At 44.1% G+C, this 18098-nt stretch overlaps 1 protein-coding gene across 1 annotated transcript in view; it reads right to left on the reverse strand.

Annotated features, from left to right (window-relative positions):
* Positions 1-17439, reverse strand: part of CCDC152 (coiled-coil domain containing 152) — a 38636-nt gene extending 21197 nt beyond the window's left edge. The window contains exons 1-5 of the mRNA XM_066604879.1: positions 17379-17439; positions 15101-15201; positions 12365-12470; positions 9707-9775; positions 6661-6725 (exon numbers count right to left, since the gene is read on the reverse strand). Coding sequence (XP_066460976.1) covers positions 6661-6725; positions 9707-9775; positions 12365-12470; positions 15101-15201; positions 17379-17439 — 402 coding nt within the window. The remainder of the gene's footprint in view (positions 1-6660; positions 6726-9706; positions 9776-12364; positions 12471-15100; positions 15202-17378) is intronic.
* Between the last annotated feature and the right edge of the window lie 659 nt (positions 17440-18098).

Consider the following 18098-nt stretch of genomic DNA (forward strand, 5'->3'; position numbering starts at 1 on the left):
GCCTCCAATACCATCTCTACGGTGACGACACCCAACTATACACCTTTTCCCATGAGATCACTGAACCATTCCTCCAAAATATCACCGACTGTCTGTCCGCTGTCTCTAATAGTATGTCCTCCCTTTTTCTCAAACTTAACCTCTCTAAAACTGACTTTGTCTTTCCGCCTTCCAACCGACCTCCCCTCAACATCTCCATTCCAGTGTCTGACACCATCATAACCCCCAGACAGCACGCCCGCTGCCTTGGGATCACACTGGACTCTGACCTCTCCTTTACTCCACATATCCAATCTCTGGCCCAAACATGCCACATGCACCTCAAAAAGATTGCTAAAATATGGCCATTCCTCACCACGGACACGCTAAAGACGCTTGTGGTTGCGCTCATCCACTCCTGACTCGCCTACTGCAACTCACTATTCATCGGTGTCCCCCGCACCAAACTCGCTCCACTCCAACTCATGCTAAATGCAGCAGCTAGGCTCATTTTTCTATCCAGTCGTTACTCAGACTCCTCTGCACTATGCCATTCACTGCTCATCCACTGCGGAACTCAATTTAAGCTCCTCAACCTCACCCACAAAGCTCTGCATCGTGCCGCGCCACCATACATCGCCTCTCTCCTGTCTGTACACCACCCAGTCCGCTCACTCCAATCCGCTAACACACTCAAACTAAACACCCCTCTAATATGAACCTCACATGCTCACCTACAGGACTTCACCAGAGCAGCACCTATCCTCTGGAACGCTCTACCCCAAGGCATCTGGACGATTCCCGATGCACGAAATTTCAAACGTGCGTTAAAAACGCACCTCTTCACGGAGGCATACCAAATCCCCTGACCTAGTCCCCCGCCCCTCCCTATGGCTCCCCATACCTTCCACCCTGCCTATCACATACGATCTCTACCCCTGCACCTCCCTACCACATCACCCCATTTTCTTTCTAATAACTGAATTCCACATGAAATCCCCTACTGCCTGTATTCCCCCATGCCCCCCCTCTTGTACCTTCTGTACCACCCCTGCCCCAATTGTTTCAAACTGATTGTATTCCACATGTAATTGATGTATTGTTTGCATTTCTCCTATGCTTGAAAACGCTGCGGAATAAGTTGGCGCTATACAAATAAAGATTATTTTTATTATTACTACTTAGAAAATCACACTGCTTCTGCCAACTTGTCTTCTTCCCATAATGCATCCTGGTGCCATCTCTTCGTCAAGTAAAATGAAAAAAGTTTAATACCGTGTTAGCCAGTGGAGCAAAGTGTGATTGTTCTCAGTAAGAGAAACCAAGTAATCCTGTAGATATGATACCTTTTAATGGCTAACAAAAATACATGATGTTATAGTGAGCTTTCAAAGCTACTCAGGGTTCTTCTTCAGGCATAATTGAACAAATCTAAAGATGTATTTGTATAAAAACATATACACATGATCACACGAGAGGGCACAAACATGGTGTGCCTAATTTGAACTTAGATAAATACCAGAAAAGGATGAGCATAACAGTAAATACTAAATTAATCCAGTGACAAGGGATGTGAAATGTTTATGGTCTTTATTGATGTTAGGGGGTCATCAGACCAACATGTTACCTCTGCTCTAGGTTCCTCACATCTCATAATCTTCACCGATGCAAAAAGCCCCCTCCAGATTCATTCCGTTTTTGATAGCATCAAAGGTGGTTATAAACTTATATTCCCAAATTCTTCTGTGACGTTGCGACTTAAAATTGCCTTTAAGTTTAATAACTTTCATGTGTTCTATGTTGTGTCCATGACTAGAAAAATGCTTCGCCACAGGTAATTTTGTCCTTCTATCTTTTATCGTGTGACGATGCAATCTCATCCTGGCTTTCAGCTTTTGTCCGGTTTCCCCAACATAAAGACCCCTGATAGGACATTTACTGCATAGAATCAGGTTGATCAACAACAAGCAATAATACCCTATGTGTTCTGACAACTTTCTACTTTCTATCATAGTCAGCTGTGACTTGTCAGCAATTTGTGCTACAGTAGCTCTTCTACGCGATCGCACCAGATGGGCCAGCCTTCACATCCCACACATCAATGAGCCTTGGGTGCCCTAATATATCCTACTTCTTGACAGATGCCATTGTTATGATATAATCAGGGTTATCCACTTGATTAATCAATGGTTGAAATGTTATGGCTGATTGATGTATATTGATATATACAACTGTATTTAGATGCTATATAGATATGGACATGAATTGAAACCCTGAGTAGATGACTTACATGTTGAAGTAAACCTTTCTTCATATCCTAAAGTATCACACTATTGCGAAGCTCAGGAATCAGAGTGAAAACAGGAAGATTTCAGGATTCCTTTAAAAGTGTAACTATTGTTTCGCAAAACCTTGATCAGTGAGAGCCAGATGCTGAGACCCCAACGGATCTCTACAACAAAGGGGCAAAAGCACTTATCTGAGCCCTGTGCTGCCTTGGCTTTGATTGGCACTCTTTGGAGATGCAAGCAGTGTATAAATCCAACATAAAAAAAACATGCGACTTTGTTCTCAATTGCCACAGATTTGCCACAAGATCCACAGCAGAATTATAGTGGCCTGTCTGGATTTAAAGGGGTTGTCTGTAGAGATGAGCGAGTATACTCGCTAAGGCACATTACTCGAGCGAGTAGTGCCTTAGCCGAGTATCTCCCCGCTCGTCTCTAAAGATTCGGGGGCCGGCGGGGGGCAGGGAGCGGCAGGGGAGAGCGGGGAGGAACGGAGGGGAGATCTCTCTCTCCCTCTCTCCACCCCGCTTCCCCCTGCTCCCCGCCGCAACTCACCTGTCACCCGCGGGGGCCCCCGAATCTTTAGAGACGAGCGGGGAGATACTCGGCTAAGGCACTACTCACTCGAGTAATGTGCCTTAGTGAGTATACTCGCTCATCTCTAGTTGTCTGGTTACTAGACAACCCCTTTTCAATTGGACTCCCTGTGTGAAAATAATAAACAGAAATACTTCTCCTGAGTGCCACGATGCTAAGAGTTCAAAAACGTGACGCTGCAGCCGTTACATGATTTTCTTTGACATCATCTGGATCCCGGTGGCCTCTGAGGGTTAAGTATATCTCATTATTTTCACACAGGGGGTCCTATTGAAATAGGGTTGTCCAGTAACCCATTAGTAACTGGACAACCCTGTAACCTTACAATGCACACATAAAAAATACTTAAAAGGAAACTCAATACAATGCTTTAACAAGATAAAAAATGGAACATCGAAATGTTTTTCTCAGGTCTGACATCATAGCCGTTTAGCCCGTTGAATAGTTTAGAATGTCAAATTCATTTGTCTTGTTTTTGCCACTAATTGCTCTCAGAGGAACAAGGCGATTCCCTCGGCAGTGGCACTAATTGAAATTTGTTCTTATCAGTTTGTTCTTGGGGGTTAATGTATTGAGTAATCCTTTGGTTAGTCCAAATGTTCTAATTGAATACGGCTCTCTGAATCTACTTATATTTAATGCACTCATCCTATAAAAATCGGAATTATCTTTCTACAGAACAATGTTGTTTTGTGCTGGGCTGCTCATACCCACTGAGCCACTTATTTTTGTAGCCATTAATCAGAAATGCTAGCACTATAGAAGTCTCATTTTAATTTACTGAGATATGGTCCATTGTGATGTTGTTATGCTTGCAGAGCATTTCCATCTAATATCAAGCATACCTCAGTAAATAGAAATGGGGATGTCTGAAAACAGAAAAATTAGTTGTTTTTTTTCTAAAAGCAGTGCTGCTCCTGTCCACAGGCTGTTAGCGCTATTGCAGCTCAGTGCCATTTACTTGAATGGGGCTGAGCTCCTATGCCAGACACAATTCATGGGGAAGAGTGGAACTCTTTTTTTTTTTTTTTTTAAGAAAAAAGCATCTATTTTTCTATTTCTAGACAACTCTTTTAAAGGCCTTATTCCCATCGTATAAAGCCATGGCAAATTGCAAAGATATGCCATAACATTATGATGTGTGGGAGACCAAACTCCGGGATGCATGCTGACTTAGGAAAATGAAGGGACAGCTCCAACCAAGCGAGTAGCGGGTAGCCAGGAATGCACGTTTAGAAGGATCGTGGGGGTCCTGCCAGTTGGACCTCCATCAATAAGTACAATAAGTGTTTGCATCTGTTAGCACAATGTCATTGTTTACTGCAGTAAGAAAACCCTTTAGGTTCTAAGCAAAAGTAGGGAAAGTTTCCTTTCAGGAATCTAGGAAACTTGCTGACAACTCCACTGTTGTAATAGTGTCCAATTTTGTTAAATCCCAAATTATATTTTGGCTGTGCGTATACACCACCAAGCCATGGCTGCACGATCTTTCCGATAATGTTGGAAAGATCATACAGTCATTGGCTGCCTTGGCTTGGTGGAATTTTGGCCGAAACTGTCTTTTGCTGTGGGAAAGCCTTAAAAGGGATTGCCCCACTTCTAGCTAATTTGCTGCAAGAAGAAAGCTCCCTACATTGCGTAGTGGCCTAGGTTGGTACTGCAAGCTGAGTTTTATCTAAGTGAATGGGACTGAGCCGGCAGTACCAACCAGAGCTACTGCACAATGTACAAAGCTGTCTACTTCCTACAGTCAAACAGCTAATGTAGTGACCCAGAACTGTCATTACATAGTGATATTGATAGTTCTGAGAATTTATCTAAATGTGCCTTTAAACATGTTTTGCACTTTATTGACGTCTAGACTTGAAAAGGGTGGTTTAATGGAGTACAGTATATAACGAGAAATATTACAGCCCAGTGACTTGGCTCCTTTCAGGTGCAGCCAATCACCGCTAGGCAGTGGGAAGAGCAAAAGTTATAGAAGTCCCTGTAACCTCCTAGAATTTTTCAGTTTTGAGTCTTCAGTCTAAAGTCTAGAGGAGACAAGTGTAGTGTAAACTAGTACGCTGATTAGAGGAACAGAAACACACAGCCTTTCTTAGATCTAGTCCCTGCAGATCTAGTCTCTGGTCTATTGGGGAAGCTGTAGACTCCAGGGTCATGGTGCAAACCCCTCACCAGCAGTATGGAGCTACAGTCTGGCTACATATTCCAGGGGGCATGGTGAAAATTCCACATTAGCAGTACACAGTAGAGATGGTAGCAGTTATTTAAGCCACCATCCTCAGGACTGGACTCTGAAATTGTATTACAAAGTTTTGTGTCTACATCAATTTCATGTTGAACTGTTGTGCCTCTGGATCAAGTAAATGTGGGTTATGCTGTTCCCTTATCTGGACCCTCTAAACTCTTCTTTTCCCAGGGGATATTACACTACACCGCACCAACATATCCCATTGAGCAGAGACCAGCCTTTTTACAACTACCCACATCTTTCACTGCAGTACTGGTGTTTGGGAGAGTATATAGGTTACTGTAGGACTCAACACCATTTACCCATTTTGACTCACTATATTATAGGTGGGACTGACCCTTTAAAGATGATTTGTAAGGGGTGTTTTATTTCTTACTACTGTTTTATTATTATTGCTGTTTTTATTAAAATGGGAAATGTGCCTCGTCATAATGTAACAGCACTCAGCAGGGTGCCGGTGTGACGTGTGGGGTAGGGGGTGATTTTTAGAAAAAAAAACCCTATTCAGAGATGATGTGGGGTACTGGAGTAAATGGAGCAGTGGAGTGAGTGAGACACGGAAGCAACAAGAAAAAGACACTCCTATGTGTTTCAGAGGCCTACTACAGAGCGAAGTATGAGAGAAGCTTTGTAACCAAGAAAGAGGCAGATTGCAGTGCGGAAAGGAGTTCCTGCCAGCTTAGAAAGGGGGGAGATGAGATATTCAGTAACCAGTGTAGTGTAGTGTAGTTGTCTGCTGATAAGGGTATGTAAAGTATCTGTTGGAAGTCAACTACAGAGAAGGAAACTGTCACAAGAGAGTATCAGAAATCCGGAACAGTGAGAGACTGATGAGAAAATTGGAGCGAGAAGGAACCAGCAAACCGAGAGCGAAAGAAAAGCCGCTGTGACTGCTGAAGGGCCTACCACAGTGTGCGCACAGGCAGGGGAGGGCCATTACCCATGTCAGCCGGCAGCCAATTACAGGCTGCAGACTCCCTTGGCGTGCACACCTCCCTTCCACTGAGACACCGCAATTGTGATTGGTCACAACTGCAGTCTATCAATGCACTGCTGGCCCCATGATTGGTCTCGCAGGTAGTGCACTGGAAAACATTTGTATGTTGTATCAACCAAAATGTGAAAATATAGCTGTTGCTTTATCTGTGTTGGGTGAAGTGAAAACCATAAGTACAGTAGACTAGAGATGAGCGAGTATACTCGCTAAGGCACATTACTCAAGCGAGTAGTGCCTTAGCCGAGTATCTCCCTGCTCGTCTCTAAATATTCGGGGGCCAGCGCGGGTGACAGGTGAGTTGCTGGGGGGAAAGAGGGAGAGAGGAGAGAGATCTCCCCTCCGTTCCTCCCCGCTCTCCCCTGCCGCTCCCCGCCCCCCGCCGGCCCCCGAATCTTTAGAGACGAGCGGGGAGATACTCGGCTAAGGCACTACTCGCTCGAGTAATGTGCCTTAGTGAGTATACTCGCTCATCTCTACAGTAGACCTTTTCTAAATGTCTATTTCTGAAGAAAATCTCATTTGTCACTAAGTAACTGTAGTGTCACCTGCGTTGTATCTTGTAGCTTTTCTTCTAAGATGGTTACTTTCTTCTTAAGGTCGTTATTTTCATCTAAATGCAAACATAAAGATAGAAATGTGTTACAGGTACAATATAGATACAGTAAGCATCATGTCAAAGAATGACTAATGCCAGCTGGTAAAATGTGGTAGCATATGGAAGTCCATGGGAGCTTTCAGCGTATCTCGGCAAAAGGTAGGGCAAGATCTATCTTTTCATGCACCATATAAAATCAGTCGCCGTTTTCAAGCACCAATGTGCGATTTTTGCAGCCGCAATTATTTTATGCACTAAAAAAATCGTTCATCTGAATGAATGCACTGGAATCCAATGCCTCAGATGGTCGCGCTTTGTGGACGCAGCTACGGTACTATAGCTGCGTATATACAGTTGTGTGAATAGGACCTAAAAGTGAAAATAAAGTGATGTCTAAATGTTCTATACATTTGATATACGTATAGATATAGAGTTAAACATAAGATAAATTGTTGAATCACATAGAGCACGTTCATGTTTAAATCTGGCAAGGAGTAAAAAAAAGTCTGTTGAAAGATAATAGAATACGTCATCATGCAAAATTGCGATTTCGTGGTAAATTGCGATTTTGCGCAATCGCGATTTTAACATTACAAGTCCCATGCAGGAAAAAAAACGCTGCGAATTTCGCTGTGAAAAAAAACTGTAGTGAGTAGTCAGCCTAAGAGTAAAACACTTACTGCTGTGGAGCCACCGGTGAACCAGCCTATCTATGTGTATTGCAGCAAAATTGGGGCTATAAACAAATTTTCCCATACTCCAGAAAATGCTTCACGTCTGGAAAGCTTATACAAAGCGGCTAGATCATGTATGTATATTCGTTTTGCAGCTGTATGATGCATGGTTTAGGTGTGGGTACGGGTGGTGGTGGTGGTAGTGGGGGGCGGGGAGCCCAAGCTGAACATTTGAACCCGGCCCTTTAAACCTTTAGTTATGCCCCTGCATGGAGATATTTGAAAGGGAGGTCTTATAGAGGGGCTTATGGTTAAATAGATGAGGGAAAGGATGATAGATTCCATTAGAATATAAAAGAATTTAGTTTTCCGTTTTGGATTGCCACCATTTTTTCATATATACAGTTGGATGAAACTTATTTCTTCTATGGAGGGAATCTTACAACTTTTGCAGTTGCATGCAATTGAGAGGCGAATAACATACGGCATTCAATGGTTCTGCAATCCAACGGGGAACCATCTACCCGCAGCAATAAAAGAGCTAGGCCGGGCTTTTTTAGGGTTGGGGAGGGGCAAAATGTTTTTATTAGTTGAAACACTGGTTTCCAGAGGGTAGAGATAAGGGGGCAACTCCAGAAAATATAAAGCGGAGACCCTGTTTGGCTGTATTTTCTTCAGGATTTTGGAGATAAGTTGGTGTAAATATGTGAGAGCTTTAAGACTATGTTAATACGCTGCAGAAAAATTGAGGCGTTTTAGGGAACTGCATATCACTGCGTATTGTCGCGTTTTTACTTGCGTATGCCTGCGTATTTACAGCGTATTTTACACACTGGCTTCCTGGTTTCTTCTTTTTTAAAAGTTCCTTCTCATGTCTCCTAGCAACATGTGTAAAAACCGTACATATGTAATATAGTGTGAGAACATTAAAGGTCTTGCGCACGTAATATTCGGTAAAATAGAACATGCTGCCTTCTTTTTTACGTGCGTAACGTACGCAATAAATATACGCAAGTGTGAGCGGAACAATGAAAATTAATGTAGTTTCATTGACGCCATTAGCGACGCATTATTTGCGCGTACATTGTACGTGTAATACACAATGCAAATATGTCCGTGTGAGCCCGGTCTAACTAGTAGCTTATAGTACTATTCGTAGTGAGAGACGCGTGTTGTGGATTTTACAGCCCAGTTTAACCCTTTCCAATCCACAGTCTGACGTCTAAAGACATTCTGATTGAAGGCTGTACAGCTCTTATGTCAGAAGACATCCGGCAGGGTATTCTTACTGTAGATTACTGGCCGCTCTGTTGTCGGGGGCCTCTCCAGCATGTCCCATACCGCAGTACTGGCTCTAGCAAGCAGATGGCGCCATTGTATAATGGCAGAAAGAGCAAGCCCCCTAGGAAACCCTGAATCCAAAATTGGATTGCAAAGGGTTAAAGCAACTTACAATTCATGTAAGATTTGACAGACAAATGTGCCATTTTGCATTGATTAAAAGTTCTAGATAGTCTTTTAAGGCTGCATTCACACGAACGTATATCAGCTCGGGTTTCACACCGAGCCGATATACGTCGTCCTCATCTGCAGGGGGGGGGGGAGGATGGAAGAGCCAGGAGCAGGAACTGAGCTACCGCCCCCTCTCTACCTCCTCTCCGCCCCTCTGCACTATTTGCAATGGGGAGAGGCGTGACGGGGCGGGACTAATTCTCAGAACTTAGCCCCACCCCCTTTCATTGCAAATAGTGCAGAGGGGCGGAGAGGAGGCAGAGAGGGGGTGGGAGCTCAGTTCCTGCTCCTGGCTCTTCCATCCCCCCCTCCTTTCCTGCAGATGAGGATGACGTATATCGGCTTGGCGTGAAAACGGAGCCGATATACGTTCGTGTGAATGCAGCCCATGACTGATGGTACGTAGATTTGTGTTATTGGGTTTGTGTGAAGGAATTTTCTAATTTGGAGGAAGGTATAGACCTTGGAAGGGGGAAATACATCTACTCTAATAATATACAAACATATGTATAATATACATATATAATATACATATTAACTCTCGTTTAATTTTCAAAAAATGGCTATTAAAATTATGACAGCCCGCAACGGGCTTTCCCATCTAAAATAAATAGGAGCGGGAGAGCGTGCAGGAGAATTGAATTGGAAAGGGTTAATATGAATCCTTCGCTAGTTTATGTTATGTTTTAGGGTGAAGCATAATAAAATAATAAACTTTAATAGAGGAAAATAATGTATAATGATATGAAACCTCCCATTGCCATGGTATCAGAGGATAACGAAAATAGGAAATGCAGGAAAGTGGTTTACCTCTCATGTTACATTGTAACTCAATGGTTTCCTGCAGACCTTTGATGACCTCCTGTAATGCAGCGCACTCTGCACATTAACAAACACAATGATGACTATAATATTATGCACTTAACTTTGCCGTAATAAATGACATGGATGCCCTAATGAGATACTTAATCTAATGCACATAGCTTCCAAAAGGGCAGCTATAGAACATCATCTGCCGATATCTTTCACATATATGCATGGTAATGGCTCTACAATCAGGGCCTTAAAGGGGTTGTCTGGATGGGAAATATTTATTTTTTTCTTAAATGGCTGCAAATGTGTTAAAACAATAAAAGCAGCCATACTCAACCCTGGATGATCCAGCGCTGCAGATCCACTGGTCTTCCTGGTCTATGTTTATGAACGGCTACCACCTGACTGCTGCAGCCAATCAGAGATGTAACCGTCATGTGCCATTCTGCTGGCATCATGGCGCACAACATCTGCATTGTGATGGCAGGAAATTGAAGCATGACTGCTGCAGCTTCTGATTGGCTGCAGCAGTCAGGTGGTAGTTGTTTGCAAACCAAGACAAGGGATGACCGAGAGCTGCAGTGCTGGATCGACCAGGGAACTAACAGGTGAGTACGGCCTCTTTTACTGTTTTAACACATTTGCAGCCATTTTTAAACCTCTTCTCATATACTTTAACCACATTAAATAATGCAAGGTAGTAAGAACATCTCTCACTAGACTAGGCCTGTTCATGAATTACATGATCGCCCATTTAATTGAATGGCTAGCATGCAGTAACATAGTTTCCCTGAAGTGATTGGTCAGCCGCACCTTCACCTGCTCGTCTGTTGATTGCTAGTTTCATGCACAATTGATGGATCAAAGTGCCACAGTGCATGGAAAAAGATAAAAGGACATTTGTCCCTTCATTTTAGGGATCCGAGGGGGTTCCAGAGATCGATATGCCATAAGATTCCAACATGGGGTGCCACTTCTTACAGAAGAAAACTATTTTATCAGAAATTCATGCAGTTCTGCACTTAATCATGCTGTATTCAATATTCTTGCCAAATTTGTTTGAAAAACCTGAAGTTTTTTGCTGGCCCTTCATTCCCAGACTAAGGGCTTATTTATACAGGGATGAGAAAATCGCACAAGTTCTGTGCCTTTTCACAAAGCACAGAACTTGTGCGATCTATTAACCCATTCAAATGGGTTATTTTACATGGGGATTCTTCCTCTCGTAGCATGTCCTACTTTGGGGTTTTTTCATATGGCCGTAGGCGTTTTTATGTGCGTGAACGGCCCGAGCCTGGCACATATATGCCGAGGCCGCAATGCCATACCTCCACCTCCCCTCTGGCTATTTGCAATGGAAGGGAGCGGGATGGGAGGAGCTAAGCTCCCGCCCCTTGTCCCATTGCAAACAGCCGGAGGGGAGGAGAGAAGGGTAGAGGAGTTTAGCAGTCACACTGCTAAACTCCCTCCCACCTCCTTTCTCTGTCCGCTGTCATTGGCTCCCATAGGAGTCTATGCAGCGGCCGACGTATTCCGTCTGGAAGAATAGTTCCAAGACTATTTTTCCTGCCTGGCGTAAAAGTGCTCAACACTATATTTGCCAGCCGGCTTTTACGCCACAGGAATATGCCTGTGTAATCTGATGCATTGGAATCCAGTGCATCAGATGGTAGTGTATATTAGCCGGTCGTGAAAACGGTGTCCGATATACGCTTGTGTGAATAAGCCCTTACTGCGATATTGCGGAAAACTCGCCCATTTTTTGCTGTGGGCGAGTTAAAAATTGCAATACATTGTCATGAAACTTGCATGTGAGTTTTATGCGAGTGCGATGCGGTTTCAATTTTTTTTCCTACTGAAACATGACATTTTCACAGGTGTGAAAAACGTGAGTGAAAATCATCTTATCACGATATGATGAGATCTTGTCACAAAATCACATCATACTCACCCAACAATCACCATTTAAGGCCTCTGTTGTACAAGCGTCATTTCTCGGCAAAGTGAGCCGTGCAAAAAAATCGTGACTATCTATGCCGAAAATCAGATAAACGAACAATAGCCGCAACTTGGCTATTATTCGCAATTTTTCCAGCCATTTACACAGATGGCTGCAGAGAAAACATGCTGCATCCCCGGAATCCCTCAGTTGGCAGAACTACTTTAATGACTTTTAAATGCCTCAACTGGAGGCACCTGTCAGTGCTTAGCAGCGCTAGCTGCTGCTAAACTCCCTTCCCCTCCCTTTTTCTGACGGCTCCCATAGACTCTCATAGGAGTCTATGGAGATTCCAGTGTTTTTCAATCCAAAGATAGTACAAAGCCTATTTTTTCAGCAGCGTGGAATTTCGGTGAAACGGCACCTATGTACAATATTTTTTGGTCCGCGGCTAACAATCGTTTTTCTACATAAATCCATAGGAAGCCATTAGTTCTGATAGTCACGAATCACGATTTTTTTGCGCAGCTTACTTTGCCAAGAAATTAGGCTCCTGTGAAAGAGGCCTAAGAGTGTGATATCGGTCTGCGTTTGACTGTTACCGCATTCGCCTGTGTAAATCCAACCTAAGTATATCCTAGTCTGTATATGTGACTGGTTCTCCTAAATGCTGAGGACAAGCTCAGAGAGATACCATTGTCCAGGACATTACAGACCTTGTGCGAGGCTCTGCTGCTTTGTGTGGCTAATCTTCCACATTCGGCTCCATTTCTCCAGCTGGATTTCAAGCAGGTTGTTCTTTCCATTAACCTCTGCAAATCTCTGTACAAACACAAAGCATAGAAGCTAGCGGTGCATACAAGAATATGTTCTCCACTTCACGCTGTGGAATCCAATGCTTCAGATGGCCGTGATCTTTAGCCAACGTTTTATCGTTGCAGAATAGCGCAATAAAACATTACTGTGACAAATTGTTTTATCCTATAGTGGAAAAGGGTTAAAGGGAATTTCTAGGCATTTTAATCAATGGCCTATGCTTAGGATAGGCTATCAATGTATGATCAGTGGGGGCCTACTCATACTATTCAGCAGAACACAGGGGTTATGATATCCATACAAGTATGAGCACCTGGTCCTGCAGCTTAGTTCATTCAGGTGACTAATTGCATTGACCACCTGAATGGATTGAGGTCTGATTTAACCCCTTCTTGCCCCATGATGTACCGTAACATGCATTTCTGACATATGGATGGTTGGTGTGCGGTCATTAAATGAGCCTGGACCATCCGAAGAGGGAACCGCCTGTAACTAAATGCTGGGATCCCGCTGCAACAGTAGGGTTCGGAGATGACACCAATCCTCGCCATGAACCCCTTACATGTCGCAATCAATGATGATTGCGACATGTTTGGACTTAAGGGCTCTTTCACACAACCTGTGCTTTTTTACGGTTGCCCGTACGTGCCGTAAAATGAAGAATAGCTGCAATCAAGTCCCAATCTTTACCTGTGTATGTTCTGCTGTTTATACGGGCGGCAGCAAAAAAATACGCTGCAGCGTGGAAATCCCTTGATCAAAAGAAATCCTCAGAATAACTACTAATGCTTAAATAGAGCCAACTGTCTTCTTTTCCCAGCGTTGGACGCAGCCAAACTCCCTCCCCCTCCTTTTTTTCAGCTCCTATAGGAATCTTTGGGAGTTTCCAGTGTATCTCGGCCAAAGATAGGGCAAGACCTATCTCTGGATGCAGCGTATAAAGTCGGCTACTGAAAACAGAAGCCGATGTGCAATTTTTCCAGGCACAAAATTTTTTTTTTATGCGGCCAAAAATCGTTCATCTGAATAGATACAGTGGAATCCAATGATTCAGGTGGTCACGATTTTTGCACGAATTTTGGACACAGCTAAATAGTATATTCAGTCGTGTGAATAAAGCCCAAGATGGCCATTTTTCAGACTACCATACTATGATATCTTGATAACGTTGTAACAGTCAAGATCATAAATAATTTCATTCCTGGCCTTTAACCCCTTAAGGACAGGGCCTATTTTGACCTTCAGGGCTTATTTAGACGACCGTATATCGGCTCAGTTTTCACGCCGAGCCGATATACGGTGTCCTTGTCTGCAGTGGGAGGGGGGGGAGGATGGAAGAGCCAGGAGCAGGAACTGAGCTCCCGCCCCCTTCCCCACCCCTCACCACTATTTGCAATGGGAGGGGCGGGATGAGAGCGGAGCAAAGCGGCGAGACTTCGCTCCGCCCCTGTCTTGCCCCCTCCTATTGCAAATAGTGGCGAGGGGCGGAGAGGGGGCGGGAGCTCAGTTCCTGCTCCTGGCTCTTCCATCCCCCCACTGCAGACAAGGACACCGTATATCGGCCCGGCGTGAAAACCGAGCCGATATACGGTCGTCTAAATAAGCCCTTAGGTTGCATAATTTTTTTCCATCCTTGCCTTCCGAGAGCCATGATTTTTATTCTTCCATCGACATCACTCTATGGGGGCCCGTTTTATTGCTGAACAAGCTGTTTTTTATAATGGTACCATTTTGGAGTACATATCATGTATAGAAAAAACTATTAAAAGAGCCCTCACTTTGGGGTACATCTGATGTTTTTAATTATTTTTTTATTGGTAGTAAGTTGAACAAAAAAAACAAAACTGCATTTCTAGCACTTTTATTGAAAAAAGAAAAAAGTTTGATACCGTGTTAGCCAGTAGAGCAAAATGTGATTGTTCTCAGTAAAAGAAACCAAGTAATCTTGTAGATATAATACCTTTTCATGGCTAACAAAAATACATGATATTATAGTGAGCTATTAGGCGTGGCAGCCTAATTAGTAGGTGGGACAGTCTACTTAGTCCCAGGTGTAATCGATCTTCCCCACAAAATTGTGCCATTCAGTGCAAACCACATCCAAAAGGACTCATAGGTTTTAATGGGATCCCTCACATGGAGCGTTTTTGTGCCTGCATTTCCGTCAGGCTGAAAGCGCAGTAACAACGCAGGCAAACGCTCGCACTGAATGCGGTACAAAGCAGCTCTGCCCTAGTAAAAACACTGCATTTACACACACAGCGTTTTTACTATCGCCTGTGTGAGAGTGGCCTAAGGGACCTTTCACGCAGGACGGAATATTCCGCAAAGCGTTGTAGACTATACCCTCCTGTGGAATATTAAGCATTAAAATACACACTGCTAGTGTGACGATATTGGTGGCACATTGAAAATAGTAGAATCCTGCGGGCAATTCTGCAGATTTTGGTGCAGAATGCTGGAACGGAGTATTCTGCAACACTAATGCCGGATATTCCATCCCTTGTGAAAGGTCCCATTGATACTACAACGTGTGCTGCAAAAAATACGGCTGCATGATGGTTGGATAAATAAACAGTTATGGCGTTGAGAATACAGTAATGCCAAACCTGGAAAATGACTGCATATGTATTTACCTTCTCTATCTGCAAGAAATCCTCCAGAAGTGTGTCCAGATTACCAGCACAGGGTTTCTTGGAGTTTGTATCTTCATACATTTCATTTGGTGCAGACTTGTCTGTGGGATGATAATTCACCAGATTAACATGTTTAATAAGACTTGATGATGATGACTTCGTATCACTTTAGTGGCCAAACTCCATTGCTATATTGTATAGTGTTGTGCTACAGTGTGTCTGTAGGACCTCGATCAAATGACCAAGCTGAAGGACCTTAGGTTTCGGCTGCCTGTCCACAGGCATTGCGGTATTCTGTGGTGGATCTCCGTCAAGGGAGCCGCCGCCGGGAAACAGGAGCCTATCTGTCAGATAGGCTCACCGCGGAGATTCGCGGCAATTCGCAGCATGCTGCGATTTGCTGCCCGTGAGCAGATTCTCCGCTTGTGGACAGGGGGGCTGCGCTTTCTATAACAATGCTATAGAAAGCGTGCACTGCGTTCCCCCGCAGCCGGATTATCGCCACAGGGAACGCAATGCAAAAACACCCGGGGACAGGCAGCCTAAGGGCTTCTTAAGATGAGCGTATGCGTTTTTACGTTCGCTTGTATGCGCCAAGCCTAATTAGCGGTTTTTTTTTCCATTCACATGGCTAAGTGCTACGTACTAGCAAAAAAAATATGCCACAGCACAGAAAACCCTCATTCGACAAAAATCCTCGGTATGACCTCAAATGCCTAAACAGAGGCGCCTGTAAAGTTTTCCCTGTGTTGGACTATGCAATTTTTTCTGGTGCAATGTTTTTACGCGCCGCAAAATCGAATGTGTTAGAATCCAATGCCTCAGATGGTCGCGTTTTTCCGACGGGCGTGAAAATACAGCTATGTAGCCGCATAAAAACGCTTGTGTGAATAAAGCCTAATAGCTATGAGAGGTATTATAAAAGAGGCAGCAGCGCATGTTCATTCAGTTAGTAATGATGGCAAACAGCCCAGCAGAATACGCCTGGGGCTGCCTGTCCACGGCCGCGACAGAATATCGCAAGTGATATTCCGCCACGGGGGAGGAGGTGGGAGCACTGCAAGGTACCCCTATCTAATTAATAGGCTAACCATGGAGAATTGCGGTATGCCGCCATTTTGATAACACGAGCGGAGAATGGCTATGATTCTCCGTTCATGGACGGGGGGCTGCGCTTTCCATAGTTATCCTATGAAAAGCGTGTCATGCGAGCTCCGCAGGCGATTTATCGCGCTATGACATCTCGCCCGTGCACAGCCAGCCTTAGGCTTCTTTCACATAAGCGCGTTATCATGGCTATTTTGCCATGATAAAACACTGGCCGAAAATCATGACCGTCTAACGCATTGGATTCCGGATTTTCGTGTGCGTAAAAAAAGATAGCACATACGGTGTGCAGCCGGAAAAGATAGGATTTGTCCTATCTTTTGCTGGAATATGCCAGCTGTTCCCATAGAATCCTATGGGAGCCATCAGAGCTGTCAGAAAAGGGAAGGGGGAGGGAGTTAAGCATTGACTCGTGTTGCTAAAGTCCCTCCCCCTCCCCTTGCTGTCAGCTCCTATGGAAGTTTCTATTGCCGCTATCAGCCAGCAAGTGGAGGGGGAGGTGGCAGCACTAATGTGAAGACCGCTCAGATGGTAGCGTATATCGGCCGACCGTGAAAACGGCGGCCGATATACGCTCCTGTGAATAAACCCTGAAAAAAAAGTAGTACAGGAAAAAAAAATATATACAAGTTTGGTATCGTAGTAATCGTACTGACCCATAGAATACAGTTATCATCTCATTTGTGTTGCGGTTTGTGTGCTGAAGAAACAAGATGCACCGCAAAATGGCGGAATTTTTCATTTTTTTTTTCTTATTTTACTCCACTCAGGATTTTGTAAAAGTTTTTCAGTACATATACAACTCGTCCGGCAAAAAACAAGCCCACATACAGCTGCATCGATGAATAAATAAAAGTTACGATTTTTTAAAAGGGGGGGCTGAAAAAATGAAAATGGGAAAAAAAGGGCTGCGTCAGTAAGGGGTTAATGAAGATTTGCCGCAACTGAGTCTGATCTTTATTCACATATTTCATGCTGTTCACACGGGGCGCTGCTGCGCTAATGTTAAATTATTCGCTGAGGCGATGGAATCCAACGATCAGCAGAAATCCTCGGAATGTCAGTGTGTAGGGGGGGGGGGGAAAGCAGCAATTAAAATGGCTAACTGGGCTATTTTCACACGGATGAGTACAATGTGAGATTTCCACGGAGATGCAAGGCATTTTTGTACCGAAATCGCTTTGCATCACTTCAAGGAAGTAGCGATCCTCTGGTGCGGCTGACCGGAGCATCGCGGAGTGTCTCCCACTGATGCTGCCGCCAGCCCCAAGCAGTGAGCGATGCGAGGACAGGCAGCCATTTGTTTCCTGAATCGCGGTGCTCATGTGCATGACCCCATTCATAAGAATGGGATTCATATTTCTGCAGGATATGTGCCTCTCGTAGCGGACAAATCTCGCACGAAAATCTCAGCCGTGTGAAACCGGCCTTAGTTTGAGTTTTAGATGTTTTTTCCTGGGAAATTACGCGCTGTTTCACACGTCTCCTATCGTATTTTACGCGCATCTGCACAACCCCATTGGCTTATATTGGGACTTTTGGTGTGCAAATACATGTAAAGCCGACATAAAGTTTTCTGAACCGTAAGAATGTTAAAATAATTTTTTATGTGTTCATGTGAATCTTAAACGCGTGGCCGCCATCTTTTTCTGACAGCTGAATATTTTCAATCAGGGGCGTTACTATGGGGGATGCGGTTGCACCCGGGCCCAGGAGCCTCAGAGGACCCATAAGGCCTCTCTTCTCCATATAGGGAGCCCAGTACTATGAATAAAGCATTATAGTTGGGAGCCCCGTTCTAGGTTTTGCATTGGGGCCCAGGAGCTTCAAGTTACGCCTCTGTTTTCAATAGAAGACAGGGGTATTATGTGCACCGTTATCCCCTTACCTG

The sequence above is a fragment of the Eleutherodactylus coqui genome, chromosome 5 (genome assembly GCF_035609145.1).
Source record: "Eleutherodactylus coqui strain aEleCoq1 chromosome 5, aEleCoq1.hap1, whole genome shotgun sequence".
NCBI classification, from domain to species: domain Eukaryota; kingdom Metazoa; phylum Chordata; class Amphibia; order Anura; family Eleutherodactylidae; genus Eleutherodactylus; species Eleutherodactylus coqui.